A 27654-nucleotide genomic window follows, 5' to 3' on the forward strand; every position below is an offset into this window, starting at 1 on the left:
ACTCAAGGTTAACAAGCCAAAGGGCCCAAGTGAGAATGTCTCAATCACAGTGGGCAGAGGGAGGGAGGGAGCTGGATGTGAGAGGGGACAGGGAGGGGAAAAGGGGAACTTGATCAGTATTGGGGAGGGCAGACAGGAGTGAAGCCCTGAGGCCCAATGCAAAGAATGGAAACAGGCAACATTGGGAGGTAGGAAGTGTGTGTGGGGGTGGTGGGAGGGGCTCTCTAGAATGTTCCAGAGACCTGGGAGGTGAGAGATGCTCAGACTCAAAGCCTTAGATGAAATACCCAACAGTAGGGAGAGGGAACTTACATAGTTCACCTCCCGTAGAAAGACAATCAAGTAGAGGGATGGGGTTGCCATCTCACAGTCAAAAACTCTGACCCAGAATTATACCTGTCTAAAAGAACTGCCCGAACAAAAATGGAGAAGAGACTGAGGGGAAGGAGGTCCAGTGACAGGCCCAAATTAGGATCCAGTTCTAGGGGAGGCTCCAAGGCCCGACACTATTACTGATATCATGGTGTGCTTACAGATAGGAACCTAGCATGGTTGCCCTCTGAGAGGCCCAACAAGCTGCTGAAAAAGTCAGATGCAGATACTTACACCCAACCAATGGACAGAAGCTTGACCCTGTGGTTTTATTAGGGAAAAGTGTGAGAAGCTGAGAGGAGGGCAACCTGTAGGAGGACCAGCAGTCTCACTAACCTGGACCCCAAGATCTCTCTCCAGACACTGAGTTACTAACCGGCAGAATAAAAAGCTTGATATGAGGCCCTGACATATATAGCAGAGGACTGTTGGGTCTGGCCTCAGTGAGAGAAGATGCACCTAACCCTCGAGACTTGAGGTCCCAGGAAGAGGGGAGGTCTGGGGGGGTGGGGGTAAAGACATCCTCTTGGAGAGGGGTATGGGGATGGGATGGGATGAGGTGGACCAGAAGGGGATGACAGGACTGTAAAAGATGATAAAATAATAATAATAATGGTAATAATAATATCTGCACTTGATCATAATTTTCTACTGGTTTCAGAATGAGTACTAGTCTGTACTAGTATAAATTGTACTTTTATTAAAAACTCACAATGCATGGAATAAAAAATATTTAATAATAATCAAATAGGTAAAACACAAACAAAACTCAAAATGTCAAATGTTAATTCTTTTTTTTTTCCTTTTCTTTTTTTCGGAGCTGGGGACCGAACCCAGGGCCTTGCGCTTGCTAGGCAAGTGCTCTACCACTGAGCTAAATCCCCAACCTCCAAATGTTAATTCTTAAAAACAACAGTTATGTGATAAGGTTTAATTGTTCCTTCACTACATTAAGTCCATTTGAAAAACTACATACACCTTAAAACACTATTTTTCTTCTCTAGTTGTTAAAACATGTGATAGTCCCTTTCCTCCCCTTTCTGGAAACCACTGCACTGCTTCAATCTGGATGGGTGTTCTTTTGTCTCCTTTTAAACTCTTAGTGGGAGTTCCCACTGCTATCACTCAGGAGCTTCCCTTCCTTATTTGAGACTCAGTTTCCTCAGTCTTACATCTTTTGTTTTCTTTAATATGCTTTTAAAAATAAAAAAGACACCTATAAGCTACTTTATTTTTACCCAAGTTCCACAAAAGAAGCCTTCAGGCTGTCAAGAGGAGCATGAGACAGTGAAAGCAGCGTCATCACATCTTCCAAGAAGCCGACCAACAGCTTTCGGTCTTCTTCCTACAGAGGGAAATACTGATCAAGAATTCCCAAACAATTAAGCAGAATTAAATGTCACAATTACCTATCTTTAATCGGAAACAATTACCACATGAGGACAATAGATTCCACTTAACTTTAGAAAACTATTTTAGTTGAAGATATTATTCATTAAACTTATGAATGGTTACAAAAGGTCTGAGGTTAAAGACTATCATAATTTGATTTAGATCTTGCTGTCCAATATAGCAGCCAATAGCCACATGATTATTTATACTTAAATTAAGAAATTTAGTACCAGAAAAAATTCAGTTCTTTAGTCCACTAGATAACATCCTTAAATACTGAGGACAGTATACTTAGTATTAGATGATTCTAATATATAAATTATTTATTTAAGGTATAATATTTTGTTAAAATTTATATTACCAATCTTAGTTTTCATAAATGGTGGCAATACACAGCTAATACAGACCAACAAAACAATTACCTTTCTAATAGTAAAAAACTGTTTTCCAAGAATTATGTTTGCAATATCCAGTGGTGAAAACTCCAGTTGCTAAAATAGACCAGTACTCTAGAAACAGTTCAAGTTTGTAATTAAAAATAAATTAACACCATTTTCAGTCTCATTCAATGAATCATTATGACTTTCATAGTTTTTATTAAGACATGAACAAACCTGTTAGATTATTAGAGGTAAAACTGATCTGCATGGGATGCCTAAGAGAAAGGAATCTGATATTCTCCCAAGAAATCAACACGTAAGGTAAGGTCGAACAGTCAAAAAGGACACAAGTCAAGGACAAGCAGCTTCTGGACACCCCAGAAGGTCCAGCAGGAAGACTGGTGAGATATCAAGGTGCGATACAGAATTTCATCTTTTTTTTTTTTTTTTAACCACTGTGCTGTTTAGTGTTTTTGTTTGTTTTCTGGTCTACTTGACAAAAGCTAGTCATCTGGGAAGAGGGATAAAACTACCTCATCAGATTGTCTATAGGCGAGTCTTGGGCATTTCCTGATTAATGATTCATGAGAAGGTCCAGCCCAGGTGGGGAATGTTGTCCCTAAATAGGTGATCTCGGGCTGCATAAGGCTGGACAGGCCACAGACGGCGAACCTCTAAAGAGGACTCCTCCATGCTCTTCGCTTCATTTCTGCCTTGGTTTCCCTCAAAGATAGACGGTGACTGGGACATGTAAGTCAAATAAACCCTTTCTTCCCAAAGTTGTTTTTGGCATAGCTTTTAATCACAACAGCAGAAAGTAACAAACTAAGTTACCACTGAAGTCAAACAGAGTAAATATAATTTTCAGAAACAAATTTGAAATCTAAAAGAATACAGTGAAATAAGGGCTAAAAATAGACTTCCAAATGAGCATAGATTCTTTTGAGATTTTTAAATTAACAGTAATTTTCCCATTTTAAAACTATCAAATCAAATAATATTGCTTTATATATGTGAGAAGCTGTATGTGTCTAGTACATGGTGGGCAAGTACTCTAGCACTGAGCTACATGCCTAGCCCTGAAGACAGTCTGTGTTTCCTAATACAACTGTAGGTTGTGCTTTATCCTAACACAAATAGCATTTAGCAGAAAGAACCATTAACTGCTGGTGTGGATTTTCTGAAAAGAGCAACCTGGGCAATCTCTGATTGCTACTTGAGTTTATTAAATGCTCTGTGATAGAACACTCTTATCATTTTGTATATTAAAATATATTTAGATTTCAGAGTCACTCCAGGGATAGGTCCTATTTATAAGAGCATTAAGTATGTTTTAAAGTCCTACTATATACCATATTTTGCATCTGGTAACTTTTCATGCATTAAAATCAAAACTGTAAAGTTAAAAAGAGTGAGAAAACATTGATATCAGATTTGATACTATATTGACTTCCACATTAAATGGAGAAGAGAATAGTATCATACTATTGTTTGTTTACAGCGCTGTTTGGACTTAACATAACTTCAGGAATACTAGAGACTGTCAATGCTATGTGACTAAAAATACCGTATAAAGAAATTTACTTGAGGGGTTGGGGATTTAGCTCAGTGGTGAGCGCTTGCCTAGGGAAGCGAAGGCCCCTGTTAGGTCCCCCAGCTCCAAAAAAAAGAACCAAAAAAAAAAAAAAAATTTACTTGAATTATTGTATTATGACATCATAGAAATTCATTTAGAAAAACTTTAAGGAATACTGTGCTACTTTTAACTAAATCAGGTATTTGGTGTACAACAGTGAGCTTTAACAATAGGACACCTCTTGAATATGTGGTGAAGAGAGGGTAAGAAATACTAAGTGATGCTTGTAGAATTCAAGGGGAAAAGAAACGAGTTATCTGTGGGTAAGCAACTTAGGAAGTCAGAGAAAATATGCTTTTCCTTCTTATGTTCCACTTGCTAATATACCAAGACATGGATCACGACATTTACTTCAAGTAACAGCGAGTACAGTGTGGCAGTATCCTGTCGAACAGAAGCAATGAACCACAACTCCTAACATCATCACCAGTTTAGTTCCCTTTTCCTGAATCTGGGCTGGGCTTGTGACTTATTTATACTAAGCTGTGCCAATTCTGAGACTAACTCTTAGTCTAGCACCTTCTACTTTCATTCCACTCATGTTTTTGAATCACCAGGTCAGGTAATGGGAGATAGACAGAGGTCCTGTCACCTAGGTGGTGAAGCTCAGTCACTCTCGCCAAAGCTCCACCAACAGAACAGCTTATGCAGCATAAATGACCACAGCAAGAGCAGCGAAAGTCAGATAAGCTCTGTGCTGATTGTGGAATCATTGCAAAATCATAAACTAATACAACGGTTTGAAACTGCTATAAAGTCCTGTCTTGGGGGTAGTTTAAGATAGAGAGGTAACTAAGAAAAATAAAGTATTACTAAAGGGCACCTTGGTAAAAACAAGTTTCTACTATATTTTCTAATTTGGTTTGTTTGTTTATTTATTTATGGAAAAGGTCATGAAACAACGAAATTATGCTAAGTAAATGTAATTTAATGTTAAATATTTGTTAAATTGATACTTAATTTGGAAACTTATTCAAATATGCACATTACAAAGCATTTACTGAAAAAAATGAGTAAAACTTTTGTTTGTTTTCTTCTGGGCAACGTTTTCACTTAAGCTAGAGGTTTTAGGTTGACTTCAGCAAGCAAACATCAGGTACCGTCTATGGAGAAATCACCTTTACTGGAGAGGAAGACTCTTCTCTTACCTGAATATAACACGTGAGGACTCCTGTTGCATAAATGGGGACAGTAGCTTTAGTGAGGACCCCATTTCCTGCTGAGGAATCTAAAATTATTAAAATATTTTTAAAAGTTCTAGTATACTTTAAATGTAAAGACAAAAGCAAAAATCACAATTGTATTTAAAAGTACAACTACTTACAAGATTCTTTTGGGAAGCATTTTGGTAAAGACACATTCTGTGCTGTTAACCACAACTTAATACTTTGAAAGTGGCATTAGCACACTAATAGAACTAATAGTTCTAATAGATGAAAAAGGAATTTAATAGACAAACTGGGATCTTACACTCGTATTTCTAGAATAAAAAACCAAAACCTTTCTTTAAGAGTCTCTCAAGCACCCCCAGAGCCAGGTCTTGGTAAACCTGTAAGCTTTCAGGTTGTAGCATTTTGTAAAACATAAAGGCACTCAACTCAAAGTAGCACCCAGATATACATATCCCCAAGCTTTGGCTTGGGGATTCTAGTTCCCAGAGGCCCCTACTGCATCTACTGTAGGTTTTTGGCCAGACAGCACCCTGATAATGTTCACAGAGAAGAGGAATTAGGACTACATAAATGAAGAGGAAGAAAGGCGAATATCCCAACCACAACTGTCTGACATGACCACTCTCTAAGAGTCTCGTCTACAAAGATTAAGATAAAGTGAGACCTACAAAAAAAAAACCTTCCACACATGACAATGAGGTAAATTATAGTTCACTTACTGATTATTAGACACTTGTTTTAACTGGTTAGTTTCTATGTTCTTAAAATTTTTTGATGTTGTTACTATACCTCTACTTTTATAGTTAATTTGTTTTCAGAGCCATACATAAAGAAACTGAGTTGAAAATATACATTTAACAATTAGATGTGATTTCAACAACAACAAAACAGGTTTCACATTAGCCATCATTTAAAGTTTATTTTGCTGTTAAAGCAAACCTTTCCATGGGATGATATTGATGTGAGCTGAACATGATGGTGGTAATAGAGAGTGAAATCTGTGCTGGAGTAAGTAAGTGGTGTTTAGTAACACTGACTTTAAAAATGGGGTTAATGATCATTTTCTTTCCAAACAATTAACTATGCCCAGATAATTACTGATTTTAAAAGCTGTCAACTCTCAATAACTGAATTTTTCCTCACCAATTCATCATCAGAATTAGTAACCAACTCAAGAATCAACAATTAGGCATGCCAAATATCAACTCTTTAAAAAAACTACTAAAAGTAACTGCACTAGCTGGTTGGTTCTGTGTGACATCTTGACACAAGCTAGAGTCATCAGAGAGAAAAGAGCCTCAGTTAAAGAAATGTCTCCATGAGATCCAGCTGTAAGGAATTTTCTTAATTAGTGATCAATGGGAGATGGCCCAGCCCATGGTGGGTGGTGCCTTCCCTGGGCTGGTGGTCCTGGGTTCTATAAAAAACCAGCTGAGCAAGCCATGTGAAGCAAGCCAGTAGCAATATCCCCCCCATGACCTCTACCTCAGCTACTGCCTCTAGGATCCTGCCCTGTTTGAGTTCTTGCCTGACTTCCTTTAATGATGAACAGCACTAGAGAAGTGTAAACCAAATAATCCCTTTTTTCCCAACTGCTTTTTGGTCGTGGTGATTGGTTGCAGCAATAGAACCCCAACTAAGACAGTAAGTTTTGGGAAATATGCCTTAAACCTGCTTCCTTCACAACAAAACAAAATAATAAAAACCCTGTACCAAATGTCACTGACATTTTTATTCATTCTTCATCTATTTCTAAGGATATCAGAAATGTAATCACATTAAGGTAAGATTTTTGACAAAGAATTGCCTATGTGTTCAAGATCAAATGAAGTTGTTATATACTTCATTTAATACTTTTTATAATTTATTCTTAGAATTGAAAAAATCCACAGGGCTACAAGAAGTATACAGAATCATTTCCTTAGGCTAGTGACCCTAGCCTCGCATGATGCTATACCTGCAACTGTCTAAGACAGCCGGGTGAAAATGATCACACAGACCTAGAGTTTCTTTACCTTGTCTGTTTCATTAAAAAACCCTTCCATATCCTCCATTACTTTCCACTGTTATTTTATGATATTTCCACTTTTATTTATTAATACTGTTTCTTTTGTAAGATGAAGAATTTTAAGCACACCATGGTACACTCTAAGGATTAAGCACCTAGTTTGAGAATCTTGGCCTCAGGAAGGTTTGGGCACAAAGTAGTTATTTCAAGTTAAACTGAGGAAGGATGAATTCTGCCCATGGGGAAGGTAGCTGACATGGCCCAGAGGGATGACAAGAGCTTCATGATACACACTTTCCTTTTCCATTACTCTTCCTAATGTGTATCATTTTCAGATACTGAATAGAGTAACCGAACATAGTATTTTTCCTGAATAAAAAGGCTCAATTGTGTTTTAAAGTAATAATGAATATACTTACCAATGTTTTCTTCAGAGAGTCTTAAAATCTCCTGGAACTGGGGTTTTACCTAAGTAACGCAAAGGAAAGACCTATGGATTAATCAGTGAGAAAAAAAATATACACTTATTACTGATACAGGTATTTATTTTGCTTTATAGGCAAGTGAAATGGTCAGAAATATATTTAATTAACAGGACCTTTAAGGATAAAAATCAATTCAGATCAGGAGGCATTTTCAGAATAGCCTTTGATTTCTTTTCTTAAAATAATTTCAATATGATTTTAGGTACTTAAAATTACAGCCTCCTAAAAACTAAATTTAGTGACCAAAAAGCTCACTTGCATACTATTACATGATTAAATATATTATATTACCATAATATGATTAGGATTATTGGAAAAAGCATCCAGCTATATTTAAAAGGAAATTTCCCTCATTTAGGATTTTCATGGTTAGCACACTCATAGTCCACAATCAATCCCTCCAAGAAAGAAATCCTTCTTCAGTATTTTAAGGTAAAACAAATGCTCATTTCAGGTTTTTAAATGGAAATATCATAGATTTCAAACTACAAAAGACAATTCTGCAGTGTTCAGTGCTTAAATGAGTCCTCCATGGTTTTCTGAAGCCGTACAGCTAGCATTTTACTTAGGCACTGTTGAGCAATTTCCAGCGACAATAGTAACAAACAAACTGGGGAAGAGAGGAAAGATTTTGCTGTCTATGTTAAGATCCAGTGTTTGCTTTCTTGTCGGCATCTCAGTCATTTTAATTCATACATTTAATGTAGACTGAGAGGAAGAAAACTGGGAAAAGATTAATCTGCAGAATCATAGAACTAAGACTGAATCTCTTTATTTGGAAAACTGCTAATAATTATTTAACTGACTAAAGGTCACAGAACTTAGCAGCTAATACTATAAAGGAAGTATGAATTCTGTTGAGTCTATTGCGGAATACTTTTCTGCTTTAAATATTGCAGTAATACAGAGTCAATAGTAAGGAGCAGAAACTTAGTGTTTACTATTTGAGTATCTTGATGAAAACCATATTAAAAGAAAAACATTAAAACTCTTTAAAAATTAGTTCTCTAAGTAACTAACCTAGCAATAAACTATAAGACAAATAGATTAACAGAAGTAATTAGATGCAAGTGACCTCAAATTTTAAGATGTGAAACAATAAACATTGTAGGGCACAGTGACAAACCACACCCTGGTAATGAATGAGACTCGCATTTGAGTATCTATGCTGCTTTTAAGAAGTGGTACCTTGGAGCAAATTTTATAAAAAACAAACAAACAAACAAACAAACAAAAAAACCCTTCAGGTTTTTATCAAGTGCTAAGCAGACAATTGCTTCCAAAATCTGTTCTATGTGGCAAAAAACAATCACTACTCAAATGATTGGGTTCTTTCCTCAGGTGATGGAAGAGCCTTTTCTGGGGCAAATCTCCTAACGGGATCTCAGTACACTCAAAGATGAGGCTAAATACACTACTAAAATTTAACTTCCTAACAGATAGAGAGATAGATAGTGTTACCATTTACTTTGTTAAATTAAAGCATTCTCATGTTATGATTCTGTCTCTTGAATACAAGAAAACAATATAATACAAGTATTTACCTTAGTGTTTGTAAAAATTTTGCCAAATGTCCGGCAAAGGCGCCAGAAAAATCTGGAGAACTCATGAACACAGGCAGTTGAGGTTACATTTATTTTTCCTACTATTTCTATAAGCTGTGGCAACCTGAATGTGAAGGGAGAGAAGAACAGGAGGGGCACATGTAAATGACTGTCTCCATGATAGTGCCTGCAATAGTACAGATCCAAAAGCCTTCCCTATGCTCTCTGTAACAGCATTAAAACAGCGTTAGGAATGGACTCATCTAGATCAATTCTTCAAATATCAGTCTGAACTGTGTGTGAAGTTAATGATATTCAAAATCATGGATTTGATACATCACAAAACCTTGGCTTACACAGCATTCATTTTAGACTCAAAACTAATAAATTAGGATACTGTTTAAAGTCCATTGCTTCTACTATGGCTCCAGGCAGCAGATCAGTCCTGCTACACTAAAGATACAGTTTCCTCACACATTACATACTTAGTGGGAGTTAAGTACTGCCTTTCAAGCTCTGCTACTGAAGATGCCAATTTGTTTCCTAAATTAAATCTATTTTATAAACTTTCTGTCTCAAGCCTAAATATGAGCTAATTTCCACTGAGCTAATTTAATAAAATGGACACAGAGGTGGCAACTTACAACTGATTGACAACCCAGAGTAAACTTTCCCAGCCTGTTGTACCCTCATGTTCCAGTTGGTAATCATAAAGTTGTAGCAGCACTGCCAATTGCTCTCGACTTCCAATAATAGTAGAGACATCTTGCAGAGGTGACATAGGGCGAGGGAACCTAGTCACTGTAAATAACAGAAGCAAAATAAACCAACAGGAAAGAGTAGTTTGAGCACTTAGCTATTCTGTCCAAACAAAATAAGGCCCTCAGTCTAATACTTAATTAACACATTGTAATCTTTAAATCTCAAACATTAAGGAGATTTTGAGATCCCCACACTTAATAAATAAATGCTTTCATGAAAGTTCATTAGTGAAAATTATGTTTATGTAGGTTAAATTAAAATTGGTTCAGAGACTCCAATAGAAAGCGTGGATTTAGTTTAAAAAAACCACATATAATAATTCTATCATACTGTTTATTCAAATGAAATAATCTATAAAATAAAAGATATCCTTTGAAGACTAAGATTAAAAGCAGAGAAAATATGTTTCATAGGAGAAAATGATGTAAAATATTAAAATCTCAGCTGAACAAACTTTTTTGTAGTTAATTTTCAAAATTAAATGTTTTATTTAAAAAAACTTCAGTCTGTTTAAGTTAATGTAAAAGTATTAAAGCCAGTGACAGTAAGCTAAAGCAAAATCTATACAGTTACTGTAACCAAAGTCCCATTCTATAAATTTAAAAAAATCTGAAGGAAAACTGAAAAGAACTCACGTTTAAATCATGTAACTAAAATATAAATACATGTAAATATTAGTATATTTAAAAAGGTTAAGCATATTAATAAAGCCTATAATCATTGTGGATCATAATCATATTTCTTTCTTAAATTATACTTTAATTTTGCCTGTGTCTGTGTGTTTGGGGGGTGGTACACATGTGCTACAATATGTACAGTGGTCAGAGGACAGTTTATAAAAGCAGGTTTTCTCTTTCTACCACATGGGTACTAGAGATTAAACTAAGGTGGTCAAGCTTAGTGGCAAGAATCTTTACCCACTGAGCCATCTATGATAGCCCAGGATTTCATGGTATTATGGAATATTTACATGACTATTAATTGAATCATGTATGATAGTAAGTTCATTAACTGTAGGATATAAAATTCTAGATAACAGCAAACATACCCAAAAGACACAAAAAGGTACAATATTTGCTTAAAATATTTTAACGATATTAGGTTTCACAAATTTTAAAAATGCGCCAAGCTAGAGTGGGCCACCATGGTGCCCAGTATTAGAATCAGGGACCTTCTCCCTGGTCCTTCTTTCTTTTTGCCTTTAGTCTGCCAGATACCAGCAGAAACTCAGACTTTGGCCAGTGGGCCAGGCTAGCACCAGGGATTCCTGAAGTTGAGTCGGGGTTTCATTTTCTTTTGGCTTTTCCCATTTTAGCTCCCCAGTCTTTTCTTCTTCATGGCCATCTATAGGTTGAAGCTTGGGTTTTATTGTTTTTTTTTTTTTTTTTTTTTTTTTTGTTTGTCTGTTTTTACAATTACCTCATGATGATGATAGAATTAAAGTGAACTGCACAGACCCAGGGTGACTGTTGTACACAGTGCAGACTCTAACCCCAGAGGATGCTCAGAGTGGCAGCACCAGAGATGGCAGGTGCCACCCTGGCTCTAGTCATGTCTGTTGCTGCTCTTGCAGCCCCTGGCTTCCACACTTAGCAGAATGAATTGCAGTCCAGAGGCTCCAGAGGGGTGCTGGGGTCCACTGTGCTGGAGCCAGAGCTGGCTGCTGGCTGCGAGGCTGCTGGGTTATATTTTGTGCTTTATTTTATTAAAAATTTCTATCCTTTTTCTCTTTATTTTGATGGACACAACCTCAAGATGTCCATGTCTGCCAAGAGGCACACAGGTAAGGCCCAGCCAGAACCCTTATGTCAGCAGGGCTTACTCCTTCTCAATCCACAGGGAAGTCTGGAAGGGCTGCCTCTACTTTTGTTCCGTTTTGTTCCCAACCCCCGCCTCCCCCACCTCCCCCACCCTTTTAACCACTGGTTCCATGGTGAAAGGCAGAAGCAGCTGTGACAGGGCTGCCTTCTGCTCAGGTGATTGGTTGCTGTCATTTCCCCATCCAGCCCTGGTTTCCCTTGACACAATAAACCCTTGTTCTGTGACCACTGCCCTCTGCAGACATGCCCTGCCTCCTACTAATAAAGGCTCATTTAATTTTTTGGGGAAAAATGCTAGCATTCAACAATATATTAAATGTAGAGCATGGTCACGGCTGCTATGTGAGTTCTATTTGTACTTACAATATACAAAGACAGAAACACAGGTAACATCACGACCTGGATTTCTGCTTCAATTCTCACTAGCCTTGCTCAGCAACAGGAAATCTGGATAATGAGGGGTACCTACGTTTAAACTTCTACATCACATCAAAGCATATCTGATACAATTGCAACCAGGGTTCTATCACACTGGGCACAATCCAATATACTATGATGGAATAAATGCTTTTATTTCAAAATTATTGACACAGATTAGAAAATAATGTAATAATGAGAATTAAAGAAGATGGATTGAAACTATAAAAAGAGTGAGACTCTTTTTAAAGTCTAAGTCCAACAGAAACAAAATGATGACAGGAAATAGGCAATCAATCAGGTGGATAACTTAGCTATAGAGAAGACAGAGCTATAGAGAAAGTCTGAGTGGGTGGGCATGGGCATTAATTCCTTTAATCGCAGCACAGGAAGGCAGAGACAGGCCTCTCTCTGAGCTAGAGGCCAGCCTGGTCTACAGAGTGAGTTCCAGGGCAGCCAAGGCTACACAGGGAAAACTCTGTCTCAAAAAACAACAGAAACAACAACAAAAATACAATGTCTCAGGAGCCTTAAAATTTTTGTCTACTTAACAATTGTTTTAAAAAATTGAAATCTATCATGCAAGAAGACATAGATTCTCAGAATACCATTTTAATAAGATGATAAAACAGCAGCATTTATCAGCATATAGAATAACAGCCGCTGTGAATCTCAGAAGGTTAGTTTTAAAATGTCAGGCAGCGCTTCCTTGTTCATGAGTACACCACAAGTACCCAAAATCCTTGCAAGTGACTAATGTAAACGTTGGTTAACATTACGAAATAACTGGCAATAAAAAACTTGCATCTATCATCCTTTATAAAAACACAAATCTTTAGACATAGTAAATTATACCCTAAGTTGTACATAGGTATATACCAAAATATAAACATAGATAAGTAGATACCCCTTAAAAGATGATATAGTCAATTTTCACTTATAATAAACCTAACACTAAAATTAAGGATACAACTATAATATTAAATTTAAAGCTGGGTGTAGTGGCATACACCTTTTACCCAGCACTTCAGAGGCAGAGGCATAGAAAAACCCTATCTCAACTATGAACATCACTAGCTCCACAAGCCAAAGAGGTACAATGACAGTTACTAAAAACAAACAAAGGTTATTGTTGGCATAAGAAAGAGTGTAGTAGGCTGGCCTGATTCTGCTTGTACTGTAAATGCTAATTTGCATCCCCCCTCCCAGACTGGTTGCCCCCCAGAGACAAGAGAGTTCCACATATGAGGCTGAGTGGCCCTGCCCCAGGTTATTTCTGATTGGTAAATAGACACCAATAGCTAATAGCTGGGCAGAAGAGGCACAGAGATGGAGGTGGGGTTTAGGTTTTGTGGGTTTGGGGTCTAGCAGTACTATGAGGAGAGAGAAGAGTGATTGAAGAGGAAGGGAAAGCTGACATGGCACAGGTGAGCCATAAGAACATGGCCCTGAGGGCTGGCTAACTGGAGTTACTTGAGCAGCCCAGATAAAACATAGTAAGAAGCTGAGGTTATCCATAGGAAAGTAGATTCTAATAGCATAGAGGTTAGGTAGCTGCCCAGCTCTTGTGTTGCTTAAGGTTTATTGTAATTATAAAGGTTTGTGTGTCTTTCATCTGGGAACTTAAAATAGCTAAGGTGGGGTAGAGACCTGAGGATGGGAATTAAACCCTTTCTACCACAGCAAAGACAATGACAAGAAGTAGTAGTTACATAAGGAATATGTTATGTATATGTATTTCGACAAGGAAATAAGTGGACAGCAACAATTGGCATTCAAGAAGTATTTGTTAAATACATTAAGAATGATGATAAATATTATAGGGTGACCTAGTCTCTCTGCACCTCTCCAAAGTCTTCTGCTTAGAAATAGGACTGCTACAGGTATGTTTAGACAAAGTGAGCTCACACAGAGGGTGGGTGGGTAGCCTTCTGTCTAAGGCAGTTCTTACAGGGTCCTTACTCTTAAATACCTTCTGTCCCAGAACTACAGGATAACACATTTCTGTTGTTTAAGATACTTAGTCAGAGATACTTTGTTGAAACAACATCAGCAAACTAACACAGTCAACTAGGAAGAGGAAGGGAAATTAGGTCAAGAGGTATGTTTGTGCCCTGGCAGAATTATAAAGTGACTAGCTATGAATTCTTAAGGGGTCTCAACTTATAAAGTTTGAAAATTATCTTTAATACAAGGATTCTTTATCAGAAGCCAGTAAGACACACAGAGAACTTAACAAACCTGAAAATGCTACAAAAGTATTTCATACTCAGGAACAGCGCCTGTTCCTAGGTGTACTGCAGTGTGGCTGCCAATCACCTTGTTACACAATAAAGGTCATTTACTGGTTACTGTGAGGGTGACTTGATTTTTTTTTTTCTTTCTTTCTCCCCAATCCCAGTCCTGGGGACTGAATATAGTATCCCTGCTCGTGTACTGGGCAAGCATTCTATCAATCAGCCTGGCTTCATGAGTTTCTTAAGATAAGTCATTTGCTTTCTTTGGGGGAGGAGGAAGAGAAAATCTTAACCACATGCTTGTTTCTGTCTACTATGAAAGGAAATTTTATTTATTATTAAAAATTATAAAGGGGTTTGGGGATTTAGCTCAGTGGTAGAGCGCTTGGCCTAGCAAGCGCAAGGCCCTGGGTTCGGTCCCCAGCTCCGGAAAAAAAAAAAAAATTATAATAGTATTTACCTTACCCTTCTGAAAATAAAAAGGCGAGGGAAGAAAAAAAAAGTAGAAATGGCAAACTTCACACACTAGCACTAGTTACTATTAAGTGAGCCTTTTCATTGACTCAGAGATTTCTATCCCAGTTTCCCAACAAAGTCTCTTACAACTGCCAACCTGCACTATTGTGAGGCCCTGCCTCAACAAATCCCCCAAACCTCCCATACGACCAACCAATAACAAAGGCAAAGCAAAGCAAAGCAAGCAACCCACCCCCTACCTACCTAATGGATAATAGAAGCACAAATATTACAAAATAATTTCAAATGACTTATCCATAAAAGGTCAAACTATAACATTTATCTGAAGCACTCTCTGAAAACAAGGTTCTATACGTTATACATTCTGACATATAATGATTAGAATCAAAAGCCACTCTGGGAAGCTAAACTGGTAATATTCTACGCCTTCCTGCAAGAACCCCGTCCAGTACCTTCAATGTGTGGTACTTCACCATGCAGTTTGGCTTTGCTGGAGAAAGGTGCATTCTGTAGCACTAATGCAAAGAGAGATGGGATCAAGGACTGCAAGGCAGAAAGATACATGTGGAGTTTGTGTTCGTCCAGCCCGTGCTCTCCGTCCTGAAACATAAGGGGTGGGAGCTGATCTTAGGCTCTTGAAATCACACTGCAAGTTGGATACGTGATTCCCTTTCTATGGCGAATACCCATTTAAGGACCTCTACGTCAGATACCAGATGCATATTCAGTTAACAGAGATGTCAATGAAAATTGTTGTGAAGCAAATAGGCACTGTAGACACACCAGAATCTTTAATATAAAACACTCAGGGCAAACAGTCATTTCCAGCAGTTTTTCTGGGGAGGGTCTTGTCATTTGAAATTCTTGTATACTAGAGTGAGCCACAGAAGTCACAGTAAGTATGGCACTGCTAATTCTGTAGAATCATTTGTTTTCTCTACTTCCTAAGTTCTTTCAGACACTTGGTACCATCTGTATTTGCAAGTACTATAAAACAATTAAAAGTACTATTAAACAAAACATAGAAGGAGCTTAAAAGGGAAAGAGATGACAGAGAAAGAATTGATACAGCACCCAGAAGCCAAATCCTGTAATGAAAACTCCAAACCAGAGGACTAAGATTGGAGATGAAGGCAGTTGTTGCATTCAAATCTACTTGAGATGTCATTGCTATATTAGGAAATAACTGTGCTAGAATCTAAGAGATAGGACTGACCTACAGTTAAGCTTTAAATCAGGTAATTTCTATACAGAAACACTAAGCAGAACCCTGGAGACACTTAGCAGCAATGTGGTATTATACCATAGCAAAGTATATAAGAAACAAGGCCTGGTTAACTATCCAATAGAAAGAATGCAAAACTTATTAAAAAAAAAAAATCTCTACATTTTCTGACCAACCCACGTCAGGCTTCAAGTGCCCACTGTGAAGTTTACAAAGTTTTAAGATTTAAGCCAATACACATATACATATGAGATCATCTATTAGTTTTATGATTTATGCCTTATAGATCCTTGAAAAATTTGAAGCACAGAGTATGAGTTTGGAGTCAGAAACAATTATCAATTTTTGTTGACAGCTGGGGGACCCTGACAAGTTGCTTACATACCAAATCCTAATTTCTGTGTAAAATACAAAATATACCTCAAAGGGTTCTAAGAGTGACATAGTTCTCTTTTACAAGAAAACTGAAGTATTGATCTTAGCAGTATATATAGGCATCTATGACATACCAGCTTCTCTGCTGGTCTCTCACAGAACGCTTAGAACAAAAATTAGATAAAAACGTATTTATATTATTTTCTCAACATTTCCTCAACACTTTCTGAGTAGAATGAGGTTCTCTTTAAGAAGCATATGTTGGAGTAGGCATTGTTACAGTAGTTCTGACAACACATAAATAAAAAGGGTACAGAGACTGAGCGTTTAGTTCTCTCTGCAATCTGGAACTAGAGCTGACGTCTTAGGTAAAACAGTCCTGTCCTCAGAGGATCTGGGGAGAGAGCGCCTGTGCTAACCAAGGGCTCACTGTGCCCTTTCTCGTCTAGCTTCTCAACGATCTCATCAGTGGTGATGTGTTAAGACAATTTGGCTTAGTGGTGCATTTTGCTCCTGTTCCCCAGTATCCCTGAGATGGTCTAGAACAGATGCTTTAAACTATTATGAGCTCACCCTGAGAAGCTTTTCGATCTTGCTCAGCAGTGTAGGTATAAGATGAGACTGTAAATTTCCCAGTTCAGTTGTCCAGGCAGCATAGGCTGGTAAAAATACTTGGTGTGTTGCACTAACAACTCTTTCTGAGGGATCACCCAGAGCCGAGAGTAACAATTCAAAGCCCTGAAAAAGAAATAGGCAAGTGGAGATTGTTAAAAGAATAAATTTATAAAAACTTAAGAAAATGCAACAAATATGTATTTCAAGAAATTGGGGCAATGTTTTAATTAGACAGTATCTATAATTTGAACCCTCCCGTTTTCTTAAGTGTTAATATGTCTATGGATGAGCTGAGATAGGGTTGGAAACATGCACATTCATTTCCAATTTCTTGACAGCTGCTGAACTAAAAGCAGCTGTCTTTCTCGCTGACCACACAGATATACTACCTCATCCTCAGACAGCCAAGTGTTTGAATCAGTACATGTTTATAAAATATGTAACAGGGTAGAAGTTTCTGCTGAAAAACATACCTGCTGATATTTGTCAGGATCGTCAATGTAGCCCATAATGATACCCAGGCTTTTAATCACAGCTTCTCTTACCAAATCAGCCTTATCTTCCATTAACATCTGTTGCAACATTGAAAGGACCAAGGAACTACGGATTTCTTTCTGAAAGTGACCAATATGTTTTTATAATTTATTTATGCTATTTATAATATGACAATATTTAAAAACAATGTCAATTACTGCTGTGTCTTAGCTTTCTTTTAATCCAATTTATTTTCATTTATTAATAAAGGGTGTGTGTGTATGAGGGGGTGTGCACACTGGGTCAGTGTCTGTGGTAGCCAGAGAATGTTAGATCCCCTAGAAGTGGAGTTCCAGGTGGTTGTGAAACACCTGGTGTGAATGCTGGACATTCAGAGTGCATGAATGCCAGGCATGGCTCAACGCTGAGCTAACCCTCCAGCACCCCACATTACTACTGTTCCCAGTTATGTTAAAGGATCAGCTTCATTAAAGCCTGAGATTATTAAAGTTATCAGTGGCTGAAGAGATAGCTCAGTGGTTAAAACACTGTCCTGTTGTTACAGGACTGGAGTTCTGTTCCATGTATAGCCCCCATGTCAGGCAGCTCACAATCATCTGCTAACTATAGCTACATAGGTATGAATATTGCCTCCTTGGATAATTGCATTCATGTGTAGCCATTATCCCTGCCTTTACACATAATTAAAAAAAAACATAAAAATAAAGTTTTCAATATCCAAGTTCACATCCCTCTTTGTAGTTACTGAAACTTGTTCAAGTTATAAAAATAATCCAGCCTAAGCTTTTTTGGGGCACCTTTAAAATGCATAATAAACAGAATAAAATAAAAACAAAGACCTGGCTTTTGTTTGTCTTAAGTCTTCTGAAGTGAAAACCACAAACATTTAAAACTATGAGCTGGTTGTATTTATGTATACCTTAATCTTAGCACATGGGTGGTGGATTCAGGAGGATTAGATGTTCAAGGTCATCTTCTATATAGCAAGTTTCAGGGTGTCCAGGGGATACAAGGAGACTGTATCTCCTAAAGCCCAAATCACACCAAACCCCCCAAGTCTCTGATACTTAAATTTCATTGCTCCACCTCAGACCGAATGCCTTTATGATTATACACACATTGTTCACTTAAAAATGTAGATTTTCTTTAAATCCAGAACATTATGAATTTATATTATTAAAAACCCTGTAATCACTTTAAAGCTGTCAGGCTTCTAGTAGTATACAAATTTCCCACAATTCTAGAACCCACTTAAGATCTATTTATCACTGGAAAGGATTTGTTATATGTACAACGACGTCATGAAGATGAAGATGTGCGTCACATACCCATGTCTGAATAAGCACAGCTCAACAGTGTGTGTATTTCCTGAGGAAAACTGTTGGCCCAGGAAAAAACAGCTACTGCCCTCAGTATTCAAGAAAGTATCTAATTGCTTTTCCTGAAAACTTTGCCAAACCTCAGTGTGCAGTCAGAGTGTTTCCCATTATTACTTTCATTTAATGTCATAGAACATTACAAATATTCAAGGGTTAAAATTTAGTAAAATGAATAATTTTACTGAATAAGCAAAGTACTTTTTTTCAATGAATATATTTGTTTTAGGAATGTAGGGCTCGGGGTTGAGGATTTAGCTCAGTGGTAGAGTGCTTGCCTAGCAAACGCAAGGCCCTGGGTTCAGTCCCCAGCTCCTGAAAAAAAAAAAAAAAAAGGAATGTGGGGCTCTAAAGAGCACATCCTTTTCAGGACATTTGAGTTCTTCCCCTCTAATCAGTGTCATCCAGGAGCACTTCTGCCCACCACTACTTTTGTACCAGCAACATCTGTTCTGTGTAAGTATATGAGAGAAAAAAAGGTCTTATTAGGAAAATAGATTCTACCTTATGTACCTCTTTGAAAGAAGCACAAGGAACTTCCAGGGTTCTCAGAACATACCGTCAGAATTACCAGTATAGGTACATATGTTTATATGCATGCACAACCAATTAGGATGAACTTATTTAAAAAAAAATTACATTAGCATAAGCCTCCTTTTTTATTTGTTTGCCCATCTCCTTACTTTATTAAAACAGCATGGCTAAGAGGATTTGAGTTAAAATGTACAACAAAACACTAAACAGAAACAAAGAAAAAGAAAACAGTTCTTACAGGAAGGTAGGGTGCCAGTGCTCCACAGGACTCTGCCACGAGCAGTCGTCTTTCTGGATATTTGTGATTAATCTGGAGTAAAAACCAAGCATATTAGTCAAGTGTAAGCAACACACCCCTCTCTTCTTCCAAAAGGCAATTATTTTTCACCATACGTTATGCTAAGACTACAATATATCATCTTCCTTTTCCATTTCTGGCAATCCCTGTATAGATATAGCTGGATCAGGAATAAGGGAATCAAGGACAGCCTAAACATTAAAGCACAGGAATATCTGTTAAAGAAAAAGGGAAAAATCAAAGATGAAGAATTGGCAAGGTATCTAGAAATTAAGTATTTGCCTAGGATTAGGCTTTCCTTAGGATGTCAGAAGAAGCAATATCTTCTCCCAGCAATAGAAGCACAAGTCTTGGTTGGAACTCTTGCTTCTGGCATAGACATCAGTATGCTTTTGCTAAGAGGGCTAGCAAACAGGTTAATCATGCCTTAACTAGCTAGATGAGAATTATGTTTTCTTTTTAAGAAGACTTCTTTCTTGTTTGTATATGCAAAACAGTGGAGTTTTGCTGTGTGCTAACTACACTGAACCATAACAAAAAATTAAAAAAAAAAATGACACATACTGGGTTTTGTTCCCATATGTCTTCTTCATAGAATATATCTTTATATCTTTCTTTGACTGGAAAAGAAGTATATCTGTTCTCATATTCCCATATCAAAAGATGATATAATTCAATAATGTTTTGGATGCCTAAAATTAAGAAAAGAAATTATATAGAAATCTAGTGGGCGACAAACTAAAGGTAAGTACTAGGTAGATTCCTGATCCATGATCATAAAGATTTCAACAGAGCTACAGCAAAGACTTCTTGGAGCTAAATTTACTCCTTTTACGATTGCTCTGACAGCAGAGTAAGTCTGAACATTAGTGTGCTGTACTTAAAGGTTCATCTCTCCTTCTCAGCCTGGCTTACTGTGTCTCATTTAAGTGTACACTCAAAAGCAATTGTATTTCTGCACTTAGCTAAGGAAAAAGATTCTCTTTAGATTTGCAGCTAAAGCACTTAAGGAATGAAACAAGTACAAAACATACATTCTGAAAACTACAAACCACTGTTGTCAGATATTATGAGACTTTGATATATGGAAAGTCACCCTAAACTCAGATTAGAAACCTAAATGATTAGGATGGGAATCCTCTCCAGATCAATTTATAGAATCAGTAAATTACTTTAAAAGCCAGGCAGTGGGTTGGGGATTTAGCTCAGTGGTAGAGTGCTTGCCTAGGAAGCACAAGGCCCTGGGTTCGGTCCCCAGCTCCGGAAAAACAAACAAACAAACAAACAAACAAACAAACAAACAAAAGCCAGGCAGTAGTGGCGCATGCCTTTAATCCTGGTACTTGGGAGGCAGAGGTAATGGTATCTCTGAGTTCAAGGCCAGCCTTGTCTACAGAGTGAGTTCTAGGACAGCCAGGGCTACACAGAGAAACCCTGCCTCAAAACACCAACCGAACCCAACCGAACCCAACCGAACCAAACCAACCAAAATCCCAGATGGCTTCTTTGCAGGTGGGAAACAGATCTTAAAATTCATATGGAGACTTAAGAGACCCACAGCAGCTACAGCAAACCTAGCAGCATATGTGTGTTGGTGGGTAATAAAAGGTTTTAAATTTTTTTTTTTCCTTTCTTTTTTTCTGGAGCTGGGGACCAAACCCAGAACCTTGTACTTGCTAGGCAAGCGCTCTACCACTGAGCTAAATCCCCAACCCCAGGTTTTAAATTTCAAACTGAATGCAGAAATGAATGCAAATACTCTATGAATACACCAAGCGATTCAGTAATACACTCCTGGTGGCACTGGAATTAACAAAACTTTTTTTAGCCTTTGAGAAAGTAGTCCAGGTTTTCTTTAAATTCACTACTGTGGCCCAGGTTGGCCTAGAACTCACACCATCTTTCCATGGTGAGTTTCACCAGTACTGAAATTATAGACATGTACCACCATGACTGGTATAATTTAAAAAAAATTTAGGGGGCTGGAGAGATGGCTCAGCGGTTAAGAGCACCCGACTACTCTTCCAGAGGTCCTGAGTTCAATTCCCAGCAACCACATGGTGGCTCACAACCATCTTTAAAGAGATCTGATGCCCTCTTCTGGTGTATCTGAAGACAGCTACAGTGTACTTATATATAATAAATGAATAAATCTATAAAAAAAATAAAAAAAATTTAGGGGTTTTTGAGACAGGGTCTAGCCTTGACTCTTCCTGTGTGCTGAGTCTCCTGAGTCTGTCTGTCTCCTAAGTGCTGGGATTATATGTGTTTATCACTATGCTCAGTTTGATAAATGCAAGTTAAAAAGAGAAAATGGAAAAACTATAAAACATCTGTACAGAAGAATAGTTGTTCAGATTTATCAATTCAAAGTTTCATGGTACATGAGTTAATTTTGACTTTAAACAGGTAGAAACACACCCTAAATTAGCATGCTTTGTAATAAAACGATGTTGCCTGCCATTGTCAGAGGTAAATATTATTACATGGTGCTACACTGCTCACTTTACACACTGAACCTGACAGCTCTACCACTTTAGCAATAAATGCCCAAAGAAAACAGGGCTAGAACTTTAAACAGTGACACACTTGGTGTCTGTTACCTGTGACCAATATTTTTCTTAAGAACAAGAGATTATGATATTGTAAATTCAGCTTTATAACTTGTCTCTATAATCAGAAAGTATCTTTTAAAGGTACGTAATAACATTATAAATATACAAGCCTGCTATATCAAGGGTCTACACTTTACATACCACATGAATGTAAAATAAACCTAAATATACGAACTATATAGGTCCTCCATTTTCATGAGCGTACACTACTACCTGTTCCTCAAACTCACGAAACAAACATTGCATGGACTTTGCACCTGCTGCTCCTTACTTCCCCCAGCCTTTTGGTTCATCAGCACTTCTACCGAGAGGACAATACATTCTATCATGTTCAACATCCTTCTACTTTGTTTTTCTTCCCATATACCAACTGGAGAAAGCATATCATGTCTTTTGTGTACTCTCATCTCCTCATTAGGATGCCTCTGTCTCTCTTCACACTGTTTTCCCAGGTTACTAGTACTTGGCACAGGAGTTAGTGTTTTCTAAGTATCTGCTGAATGAATGTATAAAGCAGGGTATCCCGAGTATTCTTTGTGCAGAACAGTAAACTTACCTGTTCCCAACACTGTGGTAAAAGTTCAGCCTCCACACGTGTTGGTCCAACATGACGTGCAAATGCCACACAACCTGTCAGTATCATTTGCCTGAAAAATAATAGGAAAAAAAATTCTTGAATATGCATTAGAAAATACAATTAAAAATGAGTTAAAAGCTAGGAACAGTGATACCCCCTTTAATCCTATCATGTAGGAGAAAAGGTTCTGAGTCCTGTATGACCATGGTTCCTGCCCCTGGAGCAGAGCCGGCAGGGTGTGACCTCCATGAGTGCTGAAGGTTGTATACTAATATACATAATTTGTGTTTCTCCTTTGGGAAATATTCCCCTCGTTAAGGTTAATGATTCCATAATAATTAATAATTAGAAGCAGTGAGGGTATATCTATGTTCTTAGCAAAAATGGGAAACGCTGTGACCGTCAGGACAGCCCTTAAGACTGTGGGAAGAAACTCTAAAAACAAGAGTTTGAAAATATATAAACAGGTTTTCTCAATTATAAAATATATGGATGCAATATGAACTATATGAGGGGTTTTATGGACCCAAAAGAACAGAAGCAGCTCGTCAGAAAGATATTAGAGAAGCAGATACAGAGATTTGGGGAGTAGAGGTTGCAGGGCAAGATCCCATCCAGCTAAGTTTATTGTGTGAGCTTACAAAGGTAGGCCCACTCCTGAGTTCAAGGTCAGTCTGGGTCAGAGCAAGGTTAGACCTAGGTGTGCTGGAAATGCTGAGCTCAGAGCAAGATATTACCCAGTAGCTTATTGTTTGTGCATACAAAGGCAGGCAGATCTCTGAATCATTTGCCCTGTTAAAAAGATGTACTTGTCCTTTTCTAAGAATCAAGGGGTTAAGGTCATAAAATGCTGATTCATGTGATAATCAGAAGGGAACCTGGAGTGAACCGATTAGACTTGACATGTAAATAAGATTGGGCTTTGCTCTGTGAGAGCTGAACTATCTGGATGAGCTGTTTGGAGAGCCAGCAGGAGCAGGACATGGTTGTCAGCTTGCACCCCACCTCATTAACTTGGAGTCATTTCTTTTGCTCCTCCCAAACACCCCTTGCTCAGGACTCTGCCCTTTCCCCAAGCCGAGAAAGGTCCTTGGCAGCAAGTTAGATCACTGTGAGTGGAGGCCAGTCTGGTCCACATAAGTTTCAGGCCAGTAAGAGACACAGGGTGAGACCCTATCTTAAAACAAACTCAAACCAAACCAAACTCAAAAACAAACAAGAATTTATCAATTCTAGGTATACTTATTACTGTTTCCCCAACTGGTCAAGTTAATGCCTTTATCACTCTCTGTTTTAATTCTCAGTTTCTTTTTGATTTTTCCATCCCGCCCCCCCCCCCACCTTAGGAAGTCAGGTAAACTAAAGGGAATAACAGGAAATATAACAAGAAATTCTGTCACTTGCTTCCTCATAAGAAACTTCAAATAACTGGTACTAACTAGATACATACATGTATATGATCCATAAATGTTTGATAATTGCGGTTATTCAATTTTCTCAGAAAATGAAAGAAAAATCTAGGGATGACAGGGCGCACTTATAGGCTCAGTTCAGGGGAGGCAGACAGCACAGTCTGTGTGCTCTCTGGCTAGTCAGCCTAGCCTGTTCTCCTCTAGACCCCCAGAGGATTATGTTTTAAGGGTCAGGCCTGGAGCTATACGTTAGTGGTAGAGCATCTGACTATCACTCGAGTCTATGGGCTCAATCATTAGTGCCAACAAAATTAAAATGGCGGATGATGCCTGAGGAAAATAACCAAGTTTCCCTCTGGCTCATGTGTAAGCACCCCCAGACAGTGGTCATGTTCATGGGCACACACATTTTAAGCATTTAAAATATTTCTTCATGATATACATGTACAGAGATTGAAATCATGAAATCATGTATTATTACTATACTAACCACATTCAAACATCAATAGGAAAAAGTGATAACTCTGAAATGGCCAGATGGATAAGGATTCATAGCACCAGAAGTAGGCTATACAGTGAAAAATTAAACTGATTAAGCAAATGACTTAGCTAGAAATATAGTATTATTTATGGTTATTGTCAAAGAACTAAAGAAAGCACCATCATGAAGTGTAAATTAAGTTTTACTGGGATATTGTTAAATCAATCTGAGATTAATTAACTAAAGAAAAGTAACAAGTGGTTATTTATCAATCAAACAAATGCTAACAAACATTCCTATCTACTTGTCATTTATATAATATTGATGATTGTTAATTTATTAGTCTTTTTTAAAATAAAAAGTTGTTTTTCTGCAAGATAAAACAGTAGACACTGATGCTTAGTTCCTGCCACCAGGTGGCAGTAGTTAGGTTTAAATTCTGCCTTGCAAAGTTAAGACTACAAATTCAAAGAAAGTATTAAGTTACCAAGACAGGGAAAGACAATTTTTTTAAAGAAGAAAATGAGATATGCACTTTCCTGTATAAGATCACCAAATTGTCTTCAGAAAACATTGAAACTGAATAGTATCCCCAGTGATCTAATTTCCTCATCCCTGCTTGTTTAGTGCAGGCTGCTAATGTCACCTGACTTTGGCTGTGTCCCCATCCATTGCTGCAGAGTTCCCACTTGATGGATGTTGAAAGAACAGATCTGATTCCCTCAGAAGCTGGTGTGAACCTGAGGAACCTACGTAGCGTCACTCAAGTACGCTTGTGATGGGCAATAAAGTTTTGGAAATACTGTAGCCAGTGAACTTGCTCCTGATCTTCCTCAGGGACTCTGACAACTAAAATGGCTTCTTTTCTCAATAATCTTGAGAAGATCAGGAAAGATAAAGATGCTAAACTCTGTTAGATTCTGACAAAGAGCCAAATTTACAGATTGGCTAGCTGTTGTAAGACCAAAGTAGGTCCTCTCCTACAATTGGAAATATGAGCTTTTCATAGCTTCTGTTTTAGGGTATAAATTTTGTATGTATGACTAGCAATCAAATCACCGTTTAGATCAGTGGTTCTCAACCTGTGGGTTGTGACCCCATTTGTGGTTAATGTACCCTTTCTCAAGGGACACATATTAGATATCTTATGTGCCAGATACTTATAAGCTTATAACAGTAGCAAAATTAAAGTTACGAAGTAGCATCAAAATTGTTTCATGGTTGGAAGAGTCACATGCAGCATTAGAAAGATTGAGAACAATTGCTTTAGAAGAAGAGAAACTTCTATTTCTTTCTTATTTATTGATTGTGGCCTAAAAACTGTACTCCTCTCATAGCAACTGGTTTAATGATAAATCAGTGATGCAAATATTCATGCAGCATTTTTATAAATACTAATTATTATGAAGCCATATCATGCTCATCTATGTAGGAAAAATGGGAATTCCTAAGAGAAAGCATGAAGAATAAAAGCAAAGATACTATGAAGTAGATGCTCTCAGGTAATTAATTCATAAATCCATAAACTCAACAGGGGTCACTGGAAACAGAATGAAAACACTGTAGAGATTCCCTGTTTATTCAATACACTGAGTAATGACTCCTTTATTCATTTGTACATAACTTCGGAGTTAAAGCCTTTTTTAAAAAACATTTATTTATTTATTTATTATGTATACATCATACAGCTTTCTGCCTGCATGTATGCTTGCAGGCCAGAAGAGGGCACCAGACCTGATTATAGATGGTTGTGAGTCACCATGTGGTTGCTGGGAATTGAACTCAGGACCTCTGGAAGAGCAGACAGTGCTCTTAACCTCTGAGCTATCTCTCCAGCCCCGAGTTAAAGCCTTTTATAGTGAAAGGGAAACTGGATTTCACCATCGAGGAGCTGACTGAAACCAACTTTGAGAGATGATAACCTACCTACTTTGAGCTGAGTCAAAGAAGGATGGATAAATGCATTGATGGCTACGTTCATGAAAAGTGATTATAATGGGAATGTCTAAATGAAAGCAACATTTTGAGGAATTGCTAGGCTTTTTATATGAACTTCTATAAAATTATACGGAGTGAAATAGTAAATGGGCCACTTGGCTCTCAAGGTTATCACACTGCTGATAAACTCATGCCTTTTAGAGACTCTGATGTCTTTCAAGATATTTGATATACTCGCTTTAGAGGAACATGTACATTTACACTCTGTCCACCACTGTATATTATGAACTACTATTGAAGAGTTCTGTGAAATTGTTAAAAACAGATGTCTGAGCAAACAGTTCTTCAGTCCTGCAAGAGGCCAGATAAAATATCAGTAGTTTACTGATATTTTAATTTATCATTTACAACATATGCTCACTTTTTAGTATTACTGTAAATTTGAAAAACTTGCATATTTTACTCTTCTTTCTGCTATCTTGTTATTCTAGACTTTTCTTTCTAAGACTTGATTTCTTTGGGTTCCTTTCTGGTTACGGGATAGAATTGGAGACCCAGAACTAAACATATATACCTATGGACACTTGATCCTTGACAAAGAAGCCAAAAACATACAGTGGAAAAAAGAAAGCATCTTCAATAAATAGTGCTGGCACTAATTGGAGGTCTGTATGTAGGAGAATGAAAATATTTACCACCTTTCACAAAGGTCAAGTCCAAGTGGATCAAAGACCTCAACATAAAACCAGATATATTAATGTAATAGAAGAGAAAGTGGGAAAGAGCTTCAAACTCATTGGTACAGGGGAAAATTTTCTGAACAGAACATCAATGAATTTGGCTCTAAGATCAACAATTGATAAATGGGACCTCACTTCTGTAAGGCAAAAGACACTGTCAATAGGACAAATCGGCAACTTGCAGATTCGGAAAAAACCTTGACTAATGCTACATCTGACAGAGGACTAATATCCAAAATATATAAAGAACTCAAGAAGCTAACCTCCAAAA

General features: G+C 37.6%; 1 protein-coding gene across 7 annotated transcripts in view; it reads right to left on the reverse strand.

Annotated features, from left to right (window-relative positions):
• Relch (RAB11 binding and LisH domain, coiled-coil and HEAT repeat containing) overlaps nt 1-27654 on the reverse strand; it is a 94633-nt gene that overhangs the window by 20161 nt on the left and 46818 nt on the right. For 5 of the 7 annotated variants that reach the window (XM_032914821.1, XM_032914825.1, XM_032914827.1 and 2 more), the window contains 10 exons: nt 22792-22882; nt 19561-19632; nt 17391-17531; nt 16876-17040; nt 15155-15302; nt 9634-9790; nt 8990-9113; nt 7380-7428; nt 4929-5008; nt 1611-1717 (listed from right to left, as the gene is read on the reverse strand). In XM_032914821.1, coding sequence (XP_032770712.1) covers nt 1611-1717; nt 4929-5008; nt 7380-7428; nt 8990-9113; nt 9634-9790; nt 15155-15302; nt 16876-17040; nt 17391-17531; nt 19561-19632; nt 22792-22882 — 1134 coding nt within the window. The remainder of the gene's footprint in view (nt 1-1610; nt 1718-4928; nt 5009-7379; nt 7429-8989; nt 9114-9633; nt 9791-15154; nt 15303-16875; nt 17041-17390; nt 17532-19560; nt 19633-22791; nt 22883-27654) is intronic. The other 2 variants (XM_032914824.1, XM_032914823.1) reach the window with 2 other exon arrangements.

The sequence above is a fragment of the Rattus rattus genome, chromosome 10 (genome assembly GCF_011064425.1).
Source record: "Rattus rattus isolate New Zealand chromosome 10, Rrattus_CSIRO_v1, whole genome shotgun sequence".
Taxonomy (NCBI): Eukaryota; Metazoa; Chordata; class Mammalia; order Rodentia; family Muridae; genus Rattus; species Rattus rattus.